We start from the raw sequence: 25,760 nt of genomic DNA, 5'->3' as shown, positions 1-25,760 counted from the left end.
GGTGGATTTGGGGACTTTAATGATGACTTCTGGTGTGGTAGGTAGTGATAATTTTTAAGTGTTTTTTTCCTAATATACATGTGCCTTATTTAATGTGGTTGTTGTTTTATTTATGCATAGTAAGGCTTTGTTCTATTTTTATGCACAATGTGTTCTTTACCTACAACTAATATTTTTACATACATACCTTTGTGCTCTATTAGTCATTACTGATACCAAATTAACAATTGAACACATCGATCCCGGCAAAATAAGAAAAATTAGGTGCAGGTGCTAATAAGCCACAGTATGGCGTTGGCTGGCGATAGTTTTATTGCAAGAGGATAGGAGGAGGTACATCACCTTCTCAATGTGGGCAACTGATACCATTTGTTTTATTAGTTGACAAATTATTTTTCACCTCAGCAGCTCGAACAAGGGTACTTTGGTTCTTAAAAACAGTGAGCAAAATGCGATTTTGCTCACTGAGTGAGACAAAATGACATTCAAGTGACCTTTATAGTCAAATGTCATTTCAACATGCGGGGTCTAATAAAAGTTCGAAATACTTGGGTTCTATTATCTCTGTCCCTTTCACACTGTTAGCAAAAAGAAACAGACAAAAAAAAGTTAAAACGACATTCAACAGTATATTCACGGTTTATAATAGACCCCCGAAAAACTTCAGACCGCATCGTTCCAAACCACGTACGAGTATGAATTCTTAATAATTAATAAATAAAAATAAAGTTTAAGATTTGATAAAAACTGATAAAATACTATATTTTAGGTATTTTATTGTACAATTAAAATAACGAACTCAAAAAATACACAGATCATCACGCAAAATTAATTATTTTACTTTTAAGAATTTCTACCATAGTTGACAAATAGTACGTATCCGCAATTCGGACCGTATCTTACAAAGATTTTTTTTACAAAAAAAGTTGTCGATTGAAGTGTACAGTTAATGTTTGTTATTTCTATATTATTTTAATGGAATTTATTATTACGTTTTGTTTTTGTGTTCCATTGCGGTAATTAAACTTAATTGTTTGTATATCTTAAGAAAACATGAGTGCAGGTATTAAGTGATGAACAAGGATTACATTTTTAGGGTTCCGTAGCCAAATGGCAAAAAACGGAACCCTTATAGATTCGTCATGTCTGTCTGTCTGTCCGTCTGTCTGTCCGTCCGTATGTCACAGCCACTTTTCTCCGAAACTATGAGAACTATACTATTGAAACTTGGTAAGTAGATGTATTCTGTGAACCGCATTAAGATTTTCACACAAAAATAGAAAAAAAACAATACATTTTTGGGGTTCCCCATACTTCGAACTGAAACTTAAAAAATTTTTTTTCATCAAACCCATACGTGTGGGGTATCTATGGATAGGTCTTCAAAAATGATATTGAGGTTTCTAATATCATTTTTTTCTAAACTGAATAGTTTGCGCGAGAGACACTTCCAAAGTGGTAAAATGTGTGTCCCCCCCCCCCCTGTAACTTCTAAAATAAGAGAATGATAAAACTAAAAAAAATATATGATGTACATTACCATGTAAACTTCCACCGAAAATTGGTTTGAACGAGATCTAGTAAGTAGTTTTTTTTTTATACGTCATAAATCGCCTAAATACGGAACCCTTAATGGGCGAGTCCGACTCGCACTTGGCCGCTTTTCAAGTTGTCTAATAGGTATGTTCTCACTGCGCTGAGGTGAAAAATGTTGTGTACTACACGAGATCAAAGTTATTTACATCTCGTGTGCTTTTGAGTCCCTTACTACGCTCAAGATTCTAAATTAGATTCACTCGCTACGCTCGTGAATCTATTATAGAATATTTCGCTTGCACGGGACTCAAAATAAGCACTCGAAGAAATATCAAACTTTGATCACTTGTTGTACAAATAACTATTGCACCAGATGTAGGTAATATTCTATTCATGATTCAGCAGTACAGACCTCTAATCATTTACCTCCTCCGCTGCTGCCGCCTATTTTGTGAGCGTATATATAATATCCTGGGATCCAGCACATTGTTTGCATTTTACGCTGCACCCAGGTGCAGAAAACTGTCAGAAATTTACCACCACAGCTATTAAAGTTCATACTGTTCAAGCTAATCCACATCAGAATTACACAGACTCATCAGACGCGAATATGTTTCTAAGTTATTTTGCCTCATTGATATTATTGTCTGTGGTAAATATGACCAGAGAATGGTCTGGGAAAACCCGAAGCCAACTTCTCCACGATTTTGCAGGCTTATTAGATGTAGATTTGTGATAAAGAGTACGGAAATAACTGAAAAAGAAATAGACCACGTGAAAACTGCTGCTAATCAGCTAACCTCAACAGAGGATTAATTGAAAGATAAGTCATGTTTTAATCATGACAATGGTTGATGGCAAGGTATGTAATGATGCTAGATATGCTAAGAGATGCTAGGTACTGGAACAAAGTAGCTGGAAGTCGATGCTACATATTCGGTGCAACTTCAAGGACTTAAAAACCTCGATATAAAAAGGAAGCTAAACATTTTTGAAAAAGAAGCAAATACAAAAAATTCTGGTACCGTTTCGGGAGCAAACTGGTTTACTTGAGGACATTGCCAAAAGCAAACTTTGCAAACACCAATGACGGCAACACTAGGAAAAGATTTTTCGAAGACACAAAATTAGCATCTGATTCTTAAATCACGTCACGGGACGGGAGTCGGATCGATTTCGTGTGAGTACCTATTCAATTGACCCGGAGAAATACGACAAAAATATGCATTAACGAGCAGTATCTACTACACCTATCTACATAAGTTTGTATGAATGACAAACGACACTATGCTTTGCATTTATGAACAAAATATTGTAGATCAGCATCCAGATATTTCTAGGGAAACTTTTATGGCTCGATCAAACTAAGCCATAAATCTGGCAAAAAGGACCTAGCTACATGCAATTATATATTAGAGTGCTTAGCCGAAGTAATACGACGAAGACGGATACTCATTCAGCAACAGCGCGTATTTATCAACTGGACTTCCTGTCCTGCACGAGATAACACTCTCTTGGACTTGAGTAGATGTTACAAATGCCAGCTCTGCGGCCACTCTGCCAAGTGCGGATTATAAGGACACACCATCAAAGAATGCACTAAAGATAAACCAAAAACCAAAGTATAATGAACGGTTCTCTCGGTTCAGTTCAGTCATCTTGTTCGCTGAAAATTGACGTTCAGAAGTGGAAAACCTTGTACTGTAGTTCTGAAGTGTATGTAAAAACCACACTGGATCATGGAGCGGTTAAGATCCATATCAATTGAGAGCATGCTTGACATGCATAAGGTAGGAATGAAAAAATATTGTTTTGTGCTTTAACATTATCTTTTAAAAATACTGTCTTGTGTTTTAACATGCTCATGACCGCTTTTTTTATACCCACGCAGACGACGACGTTCTGCGGAACGGTCAGTGTCATCACAGCAACAGCCGTCCATTGGCGGCGGCGGCAAGATCAACGGCGAGTGGTAAGTTTTGATTCTAATAGGCGGATTAGACTCTCGCGCGAGCCACGAGACGAGCCGCGCCACGAGACGCGAGTGTAAGCGGTGGGCTCGCGGCTCGTCTCGTGGCTCGCAAGCTCGTCGAGCTAATATAATTTAAACACTAACGGCACGGCATAAGGTTTATAACCGAATGACAAGCCGAACGCGAGTGTAAGCGGTGGACTCGCGTCTCGTGGCGCGGCTCGCGGCTCGTCTCATGGCTCGCGCGAGTCTAATCCGCGTATAAAAGAAGCTCGAGATTCCATATTTTGGAATCTTTCGATAGCTCGGGTCTCAATATTAGCATGAATATTAAAAAACAACTTTGCTCCCTTGTATAATAAAAAATAACTAATATTTTTTATTAGTTAACCAGTATTAGTTACTAAATACTGTAATAATTATTTTTGAGAAACAGGAATGAGTGTTCGTGTAGGAGCCGTTAGCCCTTACACTTGCTTGATGTGGTTGGCTGCGTCGGTGGCGGAGGTAGTAGTAATACACTGAAGATTGGATGGTTACTGAACTATTTATTGATGAAAATCAGGGTTTATATAGTGGTTAGCTAAGTGCATGGCATTTAGGTGACCTTTAACAATATTACTATAATTATTATAATTTGCTTAGATGAATCATGCTCTTGACATTTATTGTGCTATTATTTAATCCATTTTCTATTTTCTAAATGTCACATGACGTATATGCCTACGTGAGCTTACGCTATGGTTGATTGCAACGTAGACGGCAGATGTACAGTAATAATAAGACTGTACATACTGGCAACCCCAAAAGGAAGTAAGGGGATAGCAGAAATAAGAACAATAGCTTAACTAATTAAAGGTTACATGGATAATATTACATTAAACAATCTAGGTAGTGCTTACTAGACATCCTAAAGGTTACATATTTATAATGTTAGACTGCTTATTTGTGAATGCCCTTTAATATGCATCCGAAGTTGGATCTTATATTCTAGATTCTAGCGATAGGTGCGATTTTCAACAATGTATTGTTTAGCTAAAAATGTTTTTCGGTAATGTTACACTTGAGAAGGATGATGGAGATTCCCTTTTTTGGATTCTGTTAAGTTATTATCGCTGGTTTCTAATTGCATCCTGGGTGGTCTGTATAATTTTACTATAATTTCATAATTAGTTTAGTGGTAGTATCTGTTTGTTCGCCATGGATACAGCACCGGTCCTCACTCATGTCCATGCGCGTAGTGTCGCATTCGCGGCGCGCCACGGGCTTCAGTTTATGTACTCGAGGGTGTTTTCTAACCACCCTCAGTATGGACTGGTTTATCAGTCCTGTTTTATCTCTGTTTCTTCACACTCCCGCCTGGGAAGTTGGGGAGCGCCATTTTGGGGAGTTATCTTTTATGGCCCCGGACAATACCTTCTATGGCGCGGAATTCGAGCTTTTGCCCAGCCAATTGTTTTGGTATGTCTTTTGGATACGCCTTGACGTTGACTGGCTCTGGGACTACTTAGATATGCGAGAGCTCGGGGACTAACCTTTATGTATAATGCTTACTGCGTGTATGTGTGAGTGCGTGTGTGTGCGGTGCTACATCCATCAAATAGGTACCGTCAAATCCTCCAACTTTACCCTTCCGTCCAATCTTTGCCCAAAAAGGAAATATAACTAAAAACACATTTATCTGAAAAAGTTTATACTCTATGGTGCCAAGTTTTTATTTGGTAGAAAATTAATTTATAGTGCGGCAACACCGAATGAGAATGACGTACATAACTTCAAACAGTTGCCTGTCACGAGCTGACAAAACAAAGTAGGCGTGTTTTTGTGGTGCAAATTTAAAACGAAAAAAACTTGTGCGAAACTGTAAGGAAGGGGTCAAAATACGTAAGTATTGCATGCATTATATGAAAATAGCTCAGAGGAATAATCCAATATGGAGGAACACTTCTATACAATAGGCTACGCTGATGATCTGGCAATATTAATATCAGGTAAATTTGCCAGTACAGTATGCGACCTCACCCAGGCAGCTCTTCGGATCGTAGAACGCTGGTGTAGAGAATTTGACCTATCAGTTAACCCCACCAAAACAGAAATGGTAATGTTCACCAATAAAAGGGCACTTGGCAACTTTACCAGACCAACACTCTTCCAGACTGAGCTACAGCTGACCGACGAAGTTAAGTACTTAGGACTAACTCTCGACAGTGAACTCAACTGGAACAATCATATCAACAAACGCATAGACAGGGCGGGAGTAGTCTTCTGGCAGTGCAGAAGGATGATTGGTAAGAGGTGGGGACTCAACCCGAAAATTACCCTTTGGCTCTATAAGACTATAATCCGCCCCCTACTCTGTTACGGTGCTCTGGTTTGGTGGCCAAGAACAAACCTAGGCAACGTACGAGACAAGCTACAAAGACTCCAGAGGCTCGCATGCGCGGCCACCACTGGCTGCACGAGGTCTACTCCGACTGCAGCCATGGAGGTCATGCTAAACCTTCCACCGCTGCACCTACACATACAGCAAGAGGCCAGTCTCTCAGCGGTAAGGTTGCGAACCCTCAACATATGGTCTAACATCACAGGAGCACTTCACACAATATGCCTGGATAGGGTATACAACGAATTTCCAGTGCTCAGGGCGGGCACGGATAGAATTCACAAACAAGCCATCTTTGACAAAAGGTACAAAATACAATTATATGAGGACGACAACTACGAAGGACTCAATCCCCGGGAGCTGAGAATCTTCACAGATGGGTCCAAAACAGACAGCGGATCGGGCTCTGGAACCTTTTCTGAAGACCTGAACATGTCAATCACCACTCCGCTAGGAGCCCATAACTCGGTATTCCAAGCTGAGTGCATGGGCATCATAAACGCGGCGGCTGCCATCACTGCAAGGAAGGTAGTAGGATCCTCCATCCGCATACTCTCCGACAGTAGAGCAGTCTTAATGGCCCTAAAAAGCCATATAATCACATCCAAACTTATACACGAATGCCACGAACGACTAATGGAGGTATGTCAGAACAATAAGATCAGGATCACCTTACAGTGGATCAAGGGACACAGCGGATCCCGAGGTAACGATGCTGCGGACGAGCTCGCCAGACTAGGATCGGGTGCGGGGGCGATTGGCCCGGAACCGGTTCTCCCGATACCGTTCAGTAAGGTACGCTCAATGCTGCTGGCACGTACGGGGAAACTACACACAGAACACTGGCTAAACCAGACTGGATGCAGACAGGCCAAACAAGCCATGCCTGTGGCATCAACGGTAAGCTCACAAGGGCGCTTCTTCAACTAGGAAAGGTTCGACTGAGTATGGTAACCAGTGTCATAACAGGTCATGGACTCTTTAACAAACATCTTTTTACAACAGGTGTCACAGACAGTCCCCTATGCCGTGGATGCATGGAGACAGAAGAAACAGCCTCTCACGTGGTGCTGGAATGCAGCGGAGTGGCCCCATACAGGGCAAAACATCTCGGATCCCCGAGAGACCTCCCCGAGGTCCTACTCAACATCAAAGGTTTGATAGGATTCCTCGAGGAGCTGGGCTGGCAGGACTAGCCCACACCCCCATCACGCAAAATAGGCGCAAGACGTCGAGTTGCGGAAAATCGCCCGAACTACAATACAACAATACAATGGAGTGGTGACACGCACTAATTTCTATGTGAAAAAATCTGCCGTTTGCGGCGCGAGGAACGCACACAAATAATGTAAACACTAATGCATTTTTTGCATGCGTCGCTACACACGCACACGACAAAATTATTAAACACTAGCATAAACTATATTCACACCAATACAAGAACAAACACAGACAACCCTGTCCGTGAACGAGATGATGTCAGTTCTAAGTAAACGTAGAAGTGCGATGCGAGGGACTTGTCGATAATATTAGGGCTTGAAAATATTCGAAACTTTCAGATATTCGAATATTCGACTTTTTCTGACGACGTATTCGAATATTCGAATAATTATTCGAATATTATAAAAAATAAGAAAAGGAACGAGAAATCGGTTTATTATCGTTTTATTCAAAAGCTTTTTTCACATATTGCTAAAACTAAGGATATTTGGCAGAAATCTATTGGGATTTAGATTAAATTTTACATTCCTAGACGTCAAGCCTGTCTTGCCTTAAAAAAAAAATAGTTTCTAGTTTTACTCACCTAGCGCCACTGTCAATGTAATTTACTTCGTGTATCTTTGGTTAGAATTAGAAATACCAGTCGAATAAATAAGTGTTATCAGAATTTCTTGCATTTTTATTAAATGGGCTACCGATTTCCTATAAACTATAATAGGTTATGGGCCCAGCCATTTGATAAAAGTACAAAGAGCAGTGAGCAGGACTCGGTACAGTGAAAATTACGAAGTCATTGTTAACATAACCTCAAAGTATGGATCTCGGCGGACTCAAAATGAATGTGGAACGTTTTGATGGAAATAACTTCCGTCAATGGAAATTTCAAATTAAGTGTGCGCTAAGAGCGAAAGGCATTGATATATCCAAGCCGGAACCAGAGGACAAGAAAGAATCATGGTTAAAAAACGACGGCATGGCGATGTTCATTATGACGTCCACCATGGATTACCGGCAAATCGCGCTTATTGAAAACTGTAACAGTGCGTCGCAGATTATGGAGAAACTTGAGTCGATATATGAAAAGAAGTCAGAATTTAACAAAATGTTAGTTCATGAGCAATTTTACCAATATAAAATGAACCCGTCAGATAGTATGGCGCAACACATATCTAAAGTGGAGAGTTTAGCGCAACAACTGAAAGATTGTGACGAGAAGATTAGTGACACGGCCATAATAACAAAAATCATAAGTACTTTGCCGTCTCAGTATCGCTCTGTAAGACAGGCCTGGCTGTCACTGTCTTCAACTCAGCAAACCTTGCAGAACCTGACGGCTCGGTTGATGGACGAGGAAGCCAGCTTAACGGTAGAAGAAAAGACTGACGTAGCACTTGTAACCTCGCAAGATAAAGCGAAAACGAAAAAGAATTCCAGTTCTCACAATGATGAAGATAAGCGTCATCGCTTCATTTGTTATCACTGCAACAAGCGGGGGCATTTTGCCAGAGATTGTAGATCTAAAAAGAAATCATACAACAAACCAAATGGTAATATGTTGGCATTTCATGTGGAAGAGTGTTTAAATTTATCAGAAGAATCTGAAGATGTTTTTCTGCTTGATAGTGGCGCTTCAGTACATACAACTTTTAGAAAAGATTTCTTTTTGAAACTGGATCTATACAGTGATAATGACAACAGATATGTGAAACTAGGAAACAAACAGAACCTGAAAGTGTATGGAATAGGTACCATAATTATAAAGAAGTGCTTGAACGGCCAGTGGGAGGAAAATATGCTCAAAGATGTTTTATGGGTACCTGAGTTAAAGAGGAATTTGTTTTCAGAGGGTGCAATAATGAAATATAATTATGTGATAATTAAGAAGAATGATTCTGCCCTTATCTACAAAGACGATGAAGTTGTTCTAACTGCAACTAAAAAGTATAATAACTTGTATGAGATGAACTTTAAAGTTGTGACAAGTGCAAGTTGTAATGCAGTGCATGTGCCAGTGAACAATCTTAAGGTTTGGCACGAGAGACTTGGACATTTGAATGTGAAAGAAATACAAAAAATGGTGAAAAGTGAACTTATACAGTGTAAAGACATAAGTGATGAAAAATTTGTATGTGAAGGCTGCATGTATGGGAAACAAAGTCGCCTCCCATTCCATGCTTCGCGCCGAGGTGAGCAGTGTCCTGGAGACCTGGTCTACAGTGATGTTTGTGGACCTATGAGTGAATCATCTGTGCAAGGTATGGTGTACTTTGTCTTGTTTAAAGATGCAGCCTCAAGCTTTTTATATGTATGTTTTATGAGGCATAAAAGTGAGGTTTTGGAACATTTTAAGACTTTTAATGCCATTATTTGGAACAAGTTTGGCCACAACATACGCATCTTGCATACTGACAATGGTAAGGAGTATGTGAACAATGAGTTTAAGAACTACCTTAACCAAAATGGCATCCAGCATGAACGCACAGCACCTTATACGCCCCAACAAAACTCTCGAGCAGAGAGAGAACTACGTACAATTGTTGAAAGTGCACGATCAATGCTGTATAGCCGCAATCTGCCAATGAGTTTATGGGCAGAAGCTGTCGGATGTGCAGTATACATACTGAACAGGACGACTTCAACACAAACACCAGATAAGTCACCGTTTGAGATTTGGTATGGCGAAAAACCAAATCTGCAACACCTCAGAATATTTGGATCTTGTGGTTTTGTTCATGTTCCTGATGCATGTAGAACAAAACTTGAAAAGAAAAGTAATAAACTGTACTTAGTTGGTTATGAAAATGAAAATTACAGGATGTATGATCCAAATACCAAGAAGATAAAAGTGACACGTGATGTTATATTTGATGAAACTTGCAGTGACAATATTGTGAACAAACCTGCCCGGATTGAAATCGAAGAGACAAACAATGATTGTCCCTTAGTACCTCTGACTACTTCTACTCCGACATCCACTCCGCCAAGAGTTGAAACTTCAACTGCAGCTGCAGATGATAGTTTGAAGAGCTGCAATGATGATGGTGACATTACTTTTGAACCGGCTCAGACAGTTGACACACCTGAAATGAGATCCCCTATACTACTGAGACCGAGGAAGAATATCCATTTTGAAGAAGTCAACTTTACTGAATACCCGGTGCCCTCAACATATGAGGAAGCAATGAACAGCTCTGATGCAATGAAATGGAGGGAAGCAATTAATGAAGAGCTTAAGGCACACGTGGATAACAATACGTGGACGATAGTTGATAAAGAAGCTGGTAAGAAGCCTATAACATCAAAGTGGGTGTTCAATATCAAACAGGACCGAGAAGGCAATATTGAAAGGTATAAAGCTCGACTATGTGCTCGAGGTTTCACACAAATTAAAAATGTTGACTACACAGAGACCTTCTCCCCGACTACTCGATATGATTCAATTAGAGTCTTACTAAGCTTGGCTGCAAAGCATAATTATAAAATTGTTCAATTTGATGTTAAAACAGCTTTTTTGTATGGGGAGCTTGAAGAAGAAATTTTTATGGAAATTCCACTAGGCGTGCATGTAGAAAATAAAAGTAAAGTTTGCAAACTGAATAGGTCCCTGTATGGACTGAAGCAGGCGTCCCGGTGTTGGAATGCAAAGTTTACCAATTTCCTTAAGTCCTATGGATTTACACAAACAGAATCTGACCATTGTGTATTTACAGGTTGCACAAATGGTGTTAAAATATTGTTAATTATATATGTTGATGATGGTCTCATGTTTTGTTGTTGTGAAGAGACTTTGGGCTTGATTATTGAAGCTCTAAAAACCAATTTTTGTGTAAGAATCTTAGATCTTAATTATTTTGTTGGACTAGAAATAGTTAAGAGTGAGTATTCCATTCGCATCACTCAAAAGAAATATATAGAACGGATCATTCAAAGATTTAATATGTCAGATGCTCATTCCTGCTCTACGCCAGCAGACCCAAATGTGCTATTAACAAATTGCAGTAACGATGGCGAGGCAGTAAGTTTTCCTTTTAGAGAGGCAGTAGGCTCATTGTTATTTTTGGCCTCAGTGTCTCGTCCGGACATTTCATTTGCAGTAAATATTGTATGTCGTTATGTCAATAACCCAAGCATAGAGCATGTAAAAGCTGTAAAACGTATTTTAAGATACCTAATAGCAACCAAACACATTGGTATAGAGTATAAAGGAAACTCAGGCCTGGTTGGTTACTGCGATTCAGACTATGCAAGTGACACTGAATCAAGGAAATCCACCAGTGGATATATTTTCTTATTGAATAATGGTCCAATTATATGGGCCAGTAGAAAACAACAAACCATTGCCTTGTCTACAATGGAAGCTGAATTTATGGCTGCCTGTGAAGCCACAAAACAATTTTTATGGATAAGACAATTATTGATTGACTTAGGTGAATCTCTTAATAATATGACTCTGTTGGTGGATAACCAAGCTGCTATTAAATTAATAAGCAACCCGGTGTTTCATCAACGATCGAAACACATTGATGTAAAGTACAAGTTTATTCGTGAGAAGGTAGAGCAAGGATTGTTAAAAATCCAATATGTTCAAAGCTCAAACCAGTTAGCTGATTTTCTAACAAAAGCTCTGACACCTCAAAAATTTTGTCTCAATAGAGATTTGGTACTTTCTTAGGCTAGTATAGTAGTAGTATAGAATATAATGGTCTATTTAAGTGTATCAAGACCGGTGAGATGTATTGAAAATGTAAAATTAGTGGGAGTATTGGGATTTAGATTAAATTTTACATTCCTAGACGTCAAGCCTGTCTTGCCTTAAAAAAAAAAAATAGTTTCTAGTTTTACTCACCTAGCGCCACTGTCAATGTAATTTACTTCGTGTATCTTTGGTTAGAATTAGAAATACCAGTCGAATAAATAAGTGTTATCAGAATTTCTTGCATTTTTATTAAATGGGCTACCGATTTCCTATAAACTATAATTAAACACTTAATTGACTAAATTTTATCATCCTACTATTTATAAGATGCCTACATTTATAAAAACAAGTAAAACGCCAAAATTAGACGTATTTAATATTTCTAGATAAAACTTATTATATTATAAATGCGTCGTTGCGTGAAATAATATAACTTTAACCATCCAAACACCTAGGTATGTAAGATATTTTTTTAGTAGGTAATTATTTTCCGATTTAAATTAACTTGTAATCACTCAGAGGCCTGTAAAAAGGCCTTTAATTTCATTGTATTTTGAATCTTTATTGACTTTATTTGTTTTGGCAAGTTTATTATTCCTAATGGTGGGCTAATTATATAATATTGGAATATTTAAGGGAAAAAGTTAGTTGAGTATTGGGTGGATTATTCGTCAGCTAAAGGTGCATGGTTAGATTACCAAGTTGGGCAGGATTGGTATGATTAAATTTGAGAATTGCGATAAGTGGCAAGGTTTAGACTTCAAAAATTCGCTTAACGTACGCTTGTACTGAATAAACAGAATGACCCTTTAACTTCAAACTTACGCACCGTAAAAATAACATACTTTTTGATTTCGTTTTCTTTTAAATTGAGTTAGGTTTCACTGTATTCACGAAGTCTATCGAGAGGAATACAGTAAAAATATTATTTCCTTCGTATTTGGGTACCTACCGTTCCTCATTCACTGTAAATACCCGTAAAACACACAGAAACTGTAACTACAGCGGATGACATAGATTTTTTTATAGTAATAAAAAATATTCGAATATCCGAAACCTGAGCGGCCGAATATTCGAATATCAAAACAGGTCGAATATTCGACAAATTCGAATATTCGAATTGCAAGCCCTAGATAATATTGTCGATATTTTATTGACTGAACTTTAACTGTCTGCTTTAGTCAATTATAACCATCAAAAACATTATATGTAAAAAGGTGCAAGTCTCGCAACGCTTCTACTACAAAAAAGTTTTGAGATGTAATGCTAATGTGAAACCAAGTCGGTTATTTTAATCAGTGTCAGGGGGTGTTAAAACCGTATCAATAAGATATCTTTAATTTGTAATACGTATAATGACTTGGCCATCGCACGGGTGCATAATGACATAAGGATCATCGTCACCTATTAAAAATAATTCTAATTGAACATAACGCTAGCGCTAATTGCAGTTTGAGCATTACACATATTTACAAGTACGGTACGAGTAAAGCATTAGGTATGTGCGATTGCCAAGTCATTATATGTATTACAAATTAAAGATATCTTATTGATACGATTTTAACATCCCCTGGCACTGATTAAAATAACCGACTTGGTTTCACGTTACATCTCAGAACTTTTTGTAATAAAAGCGTTGCGAGACTTGCACCTTTTTACATGTAATGTTTTTGATGGGATCTCATCTATTTTTGTAGACAGTCCTTCTTTTCGGGTACTCATACCCATACTATGTATACATATATCATAACTAAACACATACTCACATCGTACATACATCGTAGTGTACCTTTACTTTACCTACTATTTGTAGCAACTGCAACAGTAACTTTGTAATAGCATATATTTATATGGAATTACAAACTTACTTATGCAGTTCTTAGATCTTTAAAACGTGACTGTTATTGCAATATTTTTAGGTTTTCGATGGCTTGATAAGCTGAAAACTACTTATATTTAAAATTTATTGCATCTTTTGGAAATCTAAAAAAATTAATCAAAATAACAATATATTTCTAATGTTCATATAGATTTTATCGATATTGGTTTTTATGGTGTCCCATCGCTAACTATGGTAGAGTGATACCAGAGTAATAAATTAAAAGTGCCTATTTATGGAAAATGACGGCAGTAAATACTTACCTTAAAATAAATAAAATACAATACAAATATTGGACATGTCAAATAAAAAATATACGATAGAAACTAAGAGAATAATGAATTTTCAAACAGTAGTAGGGTAGGTGCGTTAGTTTTGGTCCAGCTCTAGTTTTCGTCCACTTGACGAAATTGAATATAAATCTACATTGCTGCACAAATTTGGACTTAATGCAATCCTTAATGTCGAGACAATATATCTATCTAAGTACATACAAAATGTATTTGGCAAGTAGCAAATTAAATATCAAATATGTTATTTGCTAATCTGTCATGTGGACGAAAACTAGAGACTAGAGCATGGACGGAAACTAGCACAATGACCCTATCGGTAATATCACGTTATTTATGATTTATACTATTTATTTCATTGAATGGATTATGTTGATATAAAAATAAGGTGTTATATAAAAATAATGTGTTATATAAATTATATAATAATAAGCAACGCAAATTAGAAGTTAGGTATACTTATTGAATATTTAGAAAGTCTTCTTTAAATATTACCCTAAATTAGATCTAGTACCATGAAGTGGTATCACTTTCAGATTGACAATGTTTTTTAGTTTTTTGCTAAATTAGTGCACTATTTGATAATATTTACATGTAATAGTACTTACATATGAAAAGAAACGTGTTCTTTAAGTACGCTAGTTCTGTTAGTTCTGCTCCTAACATTCCGCTTAGGCTGACGTTTGCTGAATGGCGTATGACGTATGGCAACTAGTTTTATATAACCTCCTTGACCGGCGGCCGCCGACTTTTGGCAGAGGGGAACGCCTGTTAATGGCGGTTCCTATTGGTTTATTATTCCGAGGAAAATAGCGTGCAAATAAGAAGGTATTTAGTTATATCCAAGCAAATTCAATGTATAGATGAGTTTTGACCTTGGGTAATGTTAGGCAGATAAACGCAGTATCACCCTGCCCAACATTGCCCATCCAAACCTAGACGCTAGGGTTGACACATTTTGTATGTTAGGTTTTATTACCGCTGCTAAGGTTACTTTATCCAAATAATGTACCTACCTAAAGTACCTAAGTAAAAATCCTTTTTTTTACAAGCTCTTATTTTACTTGCAATATTTGTTTTGAGGTGAGGTGAGGTGTTGAGGTCAAATCTTGTAAGGTGAATTAGAACTACTGTATGAGTCTATGCGGTTGGGCTCAAATTTGGTACCTACTTATACTTATGTACGAGGGGCGTTCAAAATATTCTCGGTATTGATATCTTACGACCTCTTCTAAAATTTCTTTCGTTACTGGCCGCTAAGGTTTATTCATTGACATTAAAAAAAAGTATAATTCGAACCGAGATAGTCTTTTGTTTTTCTGCAATTGCTGAACAAACATGAACATCCTGTGCGAATTGACAATGTTAACTAAATTAGAACATCGATGCGTGATAAAATTCTTGACAAAACAGGGTAAAAATCAAAAAACCATAAAAGAGGAAATGGATTGTGTTTACCGTGAGTCTGCTCCTTCTTTATCTACCATTCAAAAGTGGTCAAGCGAGTTTAAACGCGGAAGGGAGAGTATTGAAGATGACCCTAGACCTGGCCGGCCTGTAGTAGCTACTTCACAAGAAAATATTGATAAAGTGGAAAAACTTATATTGGAAGATGGTCGAGTGAAGGTAAAATCTATAGCACAAGTAACCAATCTCTCTATTGGTACCGTACATGATATTATACATGACCATCTTAATATGTCAAAAGTAAGTGCAAGATGGGTTCCGCGAATGCTGACTCGGCTTCAAAAAGACATGCGTGTAGCTTGTTGTTCCGATTTTATTGACCTGTGCGGTGAAAATCCTGATGAGGTGCTGCAAAGAATAGTTACTGGAGATGAAACCTGGGTTCATCATTATGACCCAGAGAGTAAACAAGAGTCCATGCAGTGGCACATTAAGGGTTCAGCTCATCCCAAGAAGTTGAAGGTCATCCCTTCAGCTGGCAAGGTCATGGCCACGATATTTTGGGATTGTGAAGGAGTATTACTAATCGATTATAAATAAAAAGGTGTAAATATCACAGGACAGTACTACGCTAACATTCTACGTCAATTAAAGGATGTAATTAAAGAAAAGAGGCGAGGAAAGTTAACCAAAGGTATTCTGCTTCTGCATGACAACGCCCCCGTCCATACTGCTCATATTGCCAAGGCAGCTATTGTTGAACGTGGGTTTAAAACTGTTGCTCACCCACCGTATAGTCCGGACTTAGCCCCCAGCGACTTCTTTTTGCTCCCCAAATTTAAAAAGGATCTGCGTGGAAATAAATTTTCTGACGATGAAGCATTGAAGGCGGCAGTGGAGGAGCATTTTTACACGAAAGATAAAAAATATTTTTACGAGGGATTAAAAAAAATAATTGATCGATCTTTTAAGTGTATGAACATAGGGGGGGAGTATATTGAAAAATAAAAATATCAAACTTTTCGTACTTGTTTGTTTTCATTCTCATACCGAGAATATTTTGAAAACCCCTCGTATGTTCGGTGACAATACAATATTATGATACCATCAAGTAAAAAATAACAGTATAGTGAAAAAATAAAAGCTTGTACCTATCTACCAAAAATATATTTTTTACATAACCTTTTTTCTAAATAATATTTTGCGGGTAGTAGAACGCAACCGGATCTACTATCCTCTTCGGTGATAATTACTTTACCACTAGGTGACCAAATTATTATTTTTAACCTACTTTCTTTAAAAAAGGAAGGTTCTCAGTTTGACTTGTATGTTTGTCCGCGATTATCTCACGTTTGGCTGAACCGAATTTGATAAGGTTTTCAGAAAAGTATTTTTTACACTTAGGAGTATGTTTTGGTATCTATAAAAGACGGACTTCTCGCTTTTGGGCTAGGTAGATCGTTGTGATATGTACTTTGGCAACAAATTACCAAGAAATTAAGATTAGAAATAGAACCGCCTGCAAAGAAACTCCAAATCCAAAACAATGTTCTACTAGATTGAAGTCGGTGCCTCAGCACGAGCTAGTAGGAGTATTTGAAGCCCAATAGATACCTAGACTATTATAGTTCCACTCATGCTGGCTCGGGCTAAGGCACGGATTTCAAGCTAGTAGAAAATTATTTTCAATTTTTTTTTGTAGTTGTTACAATTTTTTTTATTTTTTTTGGTGTCGGTTGTCTATAAATTAGATAATACAAGTACATTAGATATGTGAATTGCTTAGTTGTGATTGAGACTGTTACCACTAAGCAATTCACATCCTAAAAGAGTAGGTACCAAGGTAAACCTTAAGTGTAAATCCTTACCTAATATACCACTGCACTTTTTCAGAATGCCGAATTCGAAGCCTAGAATCAAAAAACGAAAAAGTCGCAGAAAATTAGGAGCTCGGGCTTATAAACAGTATACGCCCGAAATGTTGGAAATAGCTGTAGAGTCTGTGGCAAATAAAAAAATTACGTCTCGTGACGCTGAAAAGCAATTCGGGATTCCAAGGCGTACAATTCTTAACAAATTAAACAATATTCATTCGAAAGCTGTCGGAACACCCACGAGATTAACAAATAAAGAGGAAAATAAGCTAATAAATGTATTATTAGCATCTGCAGACTACGGCAGCCCTTTAACAAAACTTGATCTGCGTATCATAGTGCACAAATATCTAATAAAAAATGGAAAAAACGATCTTTTTAATGGTAATATGCCAGGTGAAAAATGGGTAAACGGTTTTTTGTCACGCCACAGTGAAAAACTGACTGTCAGGTCCACGCAAAATATAAGCACAGCAAGAGCAGAAAAAGGAGAGGAAGAGATAATTAATTATTTCAGTAATCTACGTGAAACGCTGAAAGGTGTACCACCAGCAAATATTATGAACTATGATGAGACGAACTGCAGCGATGATCCTGGCTCAACGAAAGCTATATTTCGACGCGGCGTTAAGTATCCAGAAAGGATTATTAACAGTACAAAGGGTTGTGTATCTTTAATGTTTAGCGGTACTGCTGATGGGGAATGTCTACCACCTTATGTGGTGTATAGGGCCGAACACCTTTACAACGAATGGATTTTTAATGGACCTGAGCATGCGAGATACAACTGCACACGTAGTGGATGGTTTGACTCTGGAATGTTCGAGGATTATTTTCGGACAGTTGTTTTGAAGTGGGCTAAAAATCTTTCAGGACCAAAAGTGGTTATAGGTGATAACTTGTCTAGTCATCTTAGCCCTGAAATAATACAACTTTGTGAAGAGCATGACATAAAATTTGTGTTTCTACCCCCAAATTCGACCCATTTAACCCAACCGTTGGATGTTGCGTTTTTCGGACCTTTAAAGAAAGAATGGCGAAAAATACTGTTCACATATAAAACTGAAAATCCTTCCCAAAAAACGATGAATAAAAAACATTTCCCTGCGTTACTGAAAAACTTAATGGAAAATATTGGGATACGAAAAAATACAAATCTACAAAGCGGATTTAAAGCAACAGGGATTTATCCCTTTAATCCAAGAGAAGTCCTGAAGAGAATCCCAGAATTCCAATTTTCTGATTCAACAGCTTACCAAATTGACGATTCTCTGCTGGATTACCTCAAGCAATCCAGAGCACCCAATCCTATGAAAGTTGCTAGAAACAAAAAAATACATGTGGAGCCTGGAAAGTCTGTAACAAGTAAAGATTTTGAGATAAAAAACTTGTTAGAAAAACCACAATGCAAAAACAAAAAGAATGACGACAAAATAAAAATAAAAAAAGTAAATCAAAAAATCACATCGAAGAAGGTGAAATCTGATCATATTCAAAATAAAAGACTTAAGACTGAAAATAGCACCGATTTTCATATGGACGAAAGCTTCCGATTTAGAAAAAATCCGAAAATATTTTTTCTGATTTTGTCTATCCCGAAAAATCATCGACCGATCGGAAATAAAGTAATTCGGTATTCAGAAATTCGATCTTTTGTAAACTCGGAATAATGAAATTCGTGATTTTCAAAATAAGACTTAAACGCACTTTTTTAAGTCTAACTAACCATTCAGATTTTGGTCAGCACCCCACTATCCACGTGGTCTTGTCTGTCCTACCCCTAGAGTGTATGTAAAAAGCCGGAGGCGCGGAGGGGAAGCAGCCCTCGCCCGCCGTAGCAAAGCGCAGAGCACAATGTGAGCCGAAGCGGCTGAAGCTGCGGAGGCGAGCATTAGTGCCTGCGCTTTGCTACGCAAGGGCGAAGAGAAGATGCCCGTAGCGCCGGAGCAAATGCTCCGTAGATGCCCGTAGAAAAGTGGCTTAGGTTAGGTTAGAACTGCAATCCCCTTCGAATTGCTGTCACCTTGCCGTGGTGAAGGGGCTTGCGTGCTCCAGTGACCCTCAGGGCTATGCCGGATAGGGCCTCCCAAGCCGGACAGGCCTGAGGAGAGGGGCCAGACTAAGAACAGCACACGGGGGGCGGCTCCGCGTGTCCCTCTGAAACCAGCAGAGGGCACAGTGCGAGACGCCCGGTTGGGCGGACTTGGAGCTCCATGCAAGAGCTGCCATAGGTGGCTTGTCCACCAGGCGCGATGTTGTGGCTACGGCCACCGTCGGGCAACTCGTAACCCGCACTGAGCGGACCGAGGACCTTCCTCACTGAGCGGAAGGTCACGTGGAGTTAACCACTATAAAAAATCCCCAATCCTAAGGTGTGACTGGCGTGCCGATGGGATGCATGGCTGGGGGGAGCCCAGTCCCAAACGTCAGAAGGGGGGCATACCCCTTAAAAATAGCAGAAAATGAGTGGCCAGAAAATGAGAAAACTACCCCAGGAGGTTCCAATCCTCCGTGTCACCACAGAACGGGCAAGTGCCCGCGCTGTGGTGACATGCCGCCCACCGTATTCTGGGGGGGCACACCACTCTAGACGGGAAACCAACGACCATAGCAAATGTTTACTTGACATCGATGCATGCGAATTAGTTTTAAGGTTGCGCGGAGGAGGGGACGAGGATGGTGCGAGAAGGGCTGCTGCGGCAACATCTTCAAGCCCCCCACCGATGGAGTTCCGCCCTGTCCGGGACAACCGAGGGCGCTCTGTAAGCCATGCCATCCCCGATGGCAGGGACGGAGAGGAGCAGGCACCCGTGGTACCGCAAGAATACGTGCGGTCACCCACGCCAATCCCCACGAGGGTGTTTTGTGGGAGAAGGGCTCGCGGCGGGCTGGAAATGTTCCCGTCAGGTAACGAGGAATTCTTTTCCCCCAGAAAAGTAGACATGCGCGACCTGCCTGGTGGGGACGTTTACTGGTCGCCGCTGCAAACTGACACCGAAAGCGAGACGGGCGACTGCGACGGCTCGCTGCATGGTCCCACCTCCGGCCAACCCGGGGAAGTGCGGAAGCGGCTGTTGAGCGAGGAAGACGGGTCGGGGGCATCTGATGGTGATGCTTCCGTCTCCGGAGCAAGGCCCGGGTACGGGCCAAATAAGAGAGGACGAGGAATCTATGTGGGTGCGGCCCGGGCCAAAGCTAAATACTCGAAGCCGGAGCAACCACTCGAGACCACCCCACAACCCACGGAGGTCATGGCGGGGCCCCCGATTACAGCTGCCCCCCCGCGGAGAAAATCTCTCCCGGACTTACGGGTGGTTCTGACCCGCTGCGATCGTGAGCTTGTGGCCCAGGCACTTTCTCACGAGAGCGGTGAATTGAGGTCAGAGATGGCGACCCCTAATGCAAAAGAACGGGAAGCCCGCGTTGCCGAAAAAGAGGTGGATTGCATATCCGCTGTGGAGAGCGTGGCATTGAGCTCTGAACCAGCTCACGGTAACGACCATGGTGATAGACGGGCTGAGGTGAACTGCAGCTCCTTGAGTGACAGTGACCACGGGCAACTATGGCAAGGTAGTCTGTCACAGGAGTCACAGGGATCGGACTCTGAGGGGGTCCTCAAGAAGCAAGTCCAGTCTAAGTCTAAGCGAGGACGCAGTCGGCCCTCTTCCACAGGCTTTGGACTGGCCTCGCAAATCTTGGATGATTTCCGCCGCAAAGAGGTAGACAAAGCTAAAGCTGACGCGGAATTAGAAGACATGACCATCCGCATGCGGCCAAAGGAAAAGCATGGAGACTCACATGGCTCTGACATAGAAGACCAGCTCATGTCAGCACTAAACACACAAGTGCTCGACAGCGTGGCAGTTGTAAAAAAAGTCATTGCCACGTCAAAGAACCTGAAAGGTACCCACCAGAGGAAGCTGAAGGACGCTGCCGCTGCCATCACGGATTTTGCCCAGGTGATGCTGGCCCGTACCACCACGGAGGAAACGAAGAAACTGCAGCGGGTCATCGCTCGGCTGGAGTCGCAAATGGCGGATCTCCTAAAGGATCAGGCGGAGCTAAGAAACGAGCTGCGGCTCGCAAGAACAGCTCCTCCCTCTGAGATCCCGGCATCACAAGGACCACTTATGATGAAGGGAAGTATCTCCCAACAGGAAGCTGAGAGCGCGGTGATGGTTAGTGTGGGGAAAATGATAGACGCCAGGCTAGAAGCACTGGAGGACAGGCTCCTACCAACTAAGACGGTAAGGCCAACACTGGTCTCAGACGAGGCAAAGCAGGTGGCACCACAGGCTACCAGCAATGCGAATAGAAGGCAAGCAAATCCGCCCCCCACGAAACCCTCAGCTGGTTCAGCTCCCAGTGGCCTGCAACCAGCTACGGCTCTCACTAATAACAAGAAGCCGGCGAAGAAGAAAGGCAAGAAAGAAGAGAGGACGGCGCAATCCGTGGAAGCCCCACTGGAGGCCCGCGCATTGCAACCGGCCACAACAAAAACAAAGAACGGCTGGGAAACGGTCACCAAGAAGAAGGGCAAAAAGAAGACTGCAGCTAATCTTCCCACACAGCCGCAGCAGGCACCCCGCAAGAGGACCCGCAAACTGCGACCTCCAAGTTCTGCGGCAGTTGTCCTTAGGCTAAATCCAGAAACCGGAGACGGGAGAACCACCTACGCGGACATTATCAAAGAGGCCAGGTCAAAAATTGATCTAGGAGAGCTGGAAATCCAGGGAGTGCGGTTTAAGAGAGCAGTCACGGGAGCCATCATTTTAGAGGTACCCGGTGCAACCAGCGGCGAGAAAGCAGATGCTCTTGCCAACAAACTGAGGGAGAAGCTAAACAATGACATTGTCCAAGTGACCAGGCCGACAAAATGCGCTGAAGTGCGAATCTCGGGACTGGATGACTCTGTCACGCCTGAGGATGTCAAGGATGCCGTGGCCAAAGTGGGTGGGTGCACCTTAGCCCAAATCAAGTGCGGTGAAATCCGACAGGACTTTTCCAGCCTTGGCTCAGTATGGGTGCGCTGCCCAATCACGACGGCCAAAAAGCTAACCGAGGGCGGCCGTCTACTTGTGGGCTGGGTCTCGGCAAGGGTACAGCTGCTGGACCAAAAGCCCATGCGCTGCTTCCGCTGCCTCGAAGCGGGTCACGTGCGCGCGCAGTGTAAGGCTGAGGTGGACCGAAGCGATTTATGCTTCCGCTGCGGCCAGTCTGGCCATAAAGCGGCCACGTGCTCTGCCACGCCGCACTGCGCTGTCTGTGCAGCGGCTGACAAACCAGCAGAGCACACGATCGGACGCAAAAGGTGCGTTGCTTCCAAAAATAATAAGAAGGGGAAGAGGAATGGTGATGGCTCCCGGGGACCCTCACAATCTGTCCACCCACCCGCCACTGGTCTGGCCGGGGTTGAGACGGCAGTGCCAATGGAAACAATATAATGGGACTAAATTTCTTGCAGGCGAATCTCAACCACTGCTTACGAGCTCAGGACCTTTTGCTCCAGAGCATGGCGCAGTGGCTGGCACATGTGGCTATCGTCTCCGAGCCCTACTTTATCCCCCAAAGAGACTCTTGGGCTGGGGACCAGGACGGTCTGGTTGCGATAGTCACGCAAACAGCTGCTGGCTCACCACCTTTTGAAAAGGTAGAGAAAGGAAAGGGTTTCGTGGCTGCGCTCATCGGCGGCATCACAGTAGTCGGTGTCTATTTTTCGCCCAATAGAAGCCTGGCTGAATTCGAATCCTTTTTGGCAGATGTGGGGGTGGTTATTGGTCGATGCCACCCACGCCCCGTGCTTGTTGCCGGCGATCTAAACGCCAAATCCGTGGCGTGGGGATCGCCGTCAACGGACACCCGCGGACGCGAACTGGAGGAATGGGCGATCGCATCAGGGCTGGCTGTGCTTAACCAGGGCTCGGTTAATACATGCGTGCGGCAACACGGTGGCTCCATCGTGGACGTGACGTTCGCAAACGCTGCCCTGGTGAGACGTGTCCAAGATTGGCAAGTGCTCGAAAATGTGGAGACTATGTCGGACCATAGGTATATCCAATACAAGGTCTCCGAGCTCCCAGATGCATCAAGCGGGCCGATTAGTCAGTCGCTGCCAGGTGATGGACCACGATGGGCGTTAAAACGCCTGGACAGAGATGCGCTCGTCCTTGCGGCTGAAGTTCAGGCATGGAACCCGGCCCGAGAAGACCCAATAGACGTGGACGTAGAGGCGCAGTGGTTTGGCGAGGTCATGACAAACATTTGTGACGCAGCGATGCCACGATCTAAGCCCTTCCCTCCTAAACGACAAGTCTATTGGTGGTCTGTGGAGCTCGAACAGCTCCGTAAGTCCTGCGTTGTGGCGAGGCGCCAATACAGTCATCAGCGAAGGAGAAGGCTTAGAGATACTGTCCGGGAGACAGAACTGTATGTACTCTACAAAGAGCGTAAAAAAACCCTTCAGATTGCAATAAAACAGGCGAAGGAAGCCGCACACCATGAAATGATAGAGTCGCTAAATAATGACCCGTGGGGGCGCCCATATAAAATGGTCCGAAGCAAACTCCGCTCCTGGTCTCCTCCCCTAACGCGAAGTCTCGAGCCGGAGTTCCTACGAGACGTGGTTGAAGCGCTATTTCCGACCTGCGATAACTTTGTGCCCCCTTCAATGGCACCACCATCCGCAGCGAGAAATGAAGAGGAGGAAGTACCCGATGTTTCCGAAGGTGAGCTCGGAGCAGCTGTGCTAAGGCTGAAGGCAAAAAACACAGCCCCGGGCCCGGACGGCATACCGGGCCGTGCCTTGGTCTTGGCCAGCAAGGTGCTAGAACCGAAAATACTGAGAATGTTCTCAGCATGCTTTCAACAAAGCAGATTTCCACGGCAGTGGAAAACCGGCAAGCTGGTCCTGCTAAAAAAGGGAGGGCGCCCGGCAGAGTCTCCATCTGCTTACCGCCCAATAATCCTACTTGATGAAGTCGCAAAGCTTTTTGAACGCGTAATAGCCAACCGCCTCATCAAGCACCTCACACGTGTCGGACCTGATCTCGCAGACAATCAGTTCGGATTCCGTGGTGGCCGCTCTACAGTCGGTGCCATTCTTCGTGTTAAGGCCCTGGCGGATGAAGCGGTGTCCAGAGGAGAAGTCGTCTTGGCAGTATCGCTAGACATTGCAAATGCGTTCAACAGCTTGCCATGGAGCTGCGTTAAGGAGGCGCTGCGATACCACCAGGTGCCAGAATACATGTGGCGGATTATCGACTCGTACCTTTCTGAAAGGTATGTCACATACCCGGGTCCAAACCAGTGGGCAAGATGCCCGATGTCCCGCGGTGTTCCACAGGGGTCGGTCCTTGGGCCGCTTCTGTGGAATATTGGGTATGATTGGGTCCTACGAGGTGCAACTCTGAATGGCATAGATCTCACCTGTTATGCCGATGACACCTTGGTAACAGCTCGAGGAACCAATTTTAGGCAAGCGGCTATACTGGCAACAGCAGGAGTCGCGCATGTCGTTAGCCAAATCCAGCGATTGGGATTGAAAGTGGCCCTACATAAATCGGAAGCCCTGTGCTTCCATGGGCCCCGAAATGCTCCTCCACCTGATGCCAACATAGTGGTAGGTGGATCCAGGATAAGCGTAGAGTCCAATATGAAGTACCTCGGTCTCGTCCTCGATAGCAGGTGGACATTCCGTGCTCACTTCAAACACCTGTTGCCGAAACTGCTGGGAGCAGCTGGCGCCTTAGGGCGTATACTTCCGAACACGGGGGGGCCCAAGGCGTCATGTCGACGGCTCTATATGGGAGTCGTGAGATCTATGGCCCTATATGGAGCACCAGTATGGGGTGATATACTGAAGAAGGCGGAAATATCCCTCTTAAGAGCACCGCAGAGAGCTATGGCCACAAGAACCGTACGCGGGTATCGTACAATTTCCTTTGAAGCGGCATGCGTGCTGGCTGGGTCTATTCCCTGGGACCTCGATGCGAGAGCCCTCGCAGCGGTTTACCGCTGGCGCGAGGAGGCACGCGAGGGACGTGAGTCACGAGCACTAAGAGAGAGCGAAGGATGGCGCGACACAATCCGCCTTGAAATGATACAGATCTGGGAGCATCGGCTGGCCCATCCTAGTGCGGGCCATAAAACCGTCGAGGCTATTCGCCCGGTCTTAAAACAGTGGCTTGATCGGGACCACGGCCCTATGACCTTCCGGCTGACACAGATCCTTTCGGGACACGGTTGTTTCGGATGGTATTTACATCGAATAGCGAGGAGGGAACTAACTGCAGAATGTCACCACTGTAGGAACTGCCCAGAGGAGAGCGCCCAGCATACGCTGGAGCATTGCCCTGCCTGGAATGAGGAACGCCGAGCGCTCACGGCTGCAGTGGGTAGCGATCTCTCGCTGCCTACACTAGTCCGCAGGATGGTGGACAGTGATGCGTCCTGGAGGGCCGTGCTTAAGTTTTGCGAAGCGGTAATTGCAAAAAAAGAAGCGGC

General features: G+C 42.5%; 1 protein-coding gene across 1 annotated transcript; it reads left to right on the top strand.

Annotated features, from left to right (window-relative positions):
• The first annotated feature begins 5,441 nt into the window (after positions 1-5,441).
• On the top strand, positions 5,442-6,821 carry LOC134654794 (uncharacterized). Its single transcript, XM_063510264.1, has one exon. It carries the CDS (start codon positions 5,442-5,444, stop codon positions 6,819-6,821), a length of 1,380 nt encoding a protein of 459 aa, XP_063366334.1.
• Positions 6,822-25,760: the final 18,939 nt, after the last annotated feature.

The sequence above is a fragment of the Cydia amplana genome, chromosome 15 (assembly GCF_948474715.1).
Source record: "Cydia amplana chromosome 15, ilCydAmpl1.1, whole genome shotgun sequence".
NCBI classification, from domain to species: Eukaryota; Metazoa; Arthropoda; class Insecta; order Lepidoptera; family Tortricidae; genus Cydia; species Cydia amplana.
This window is presented reverse-complemented; position numbering and strand designations above follow the sequence as displayed.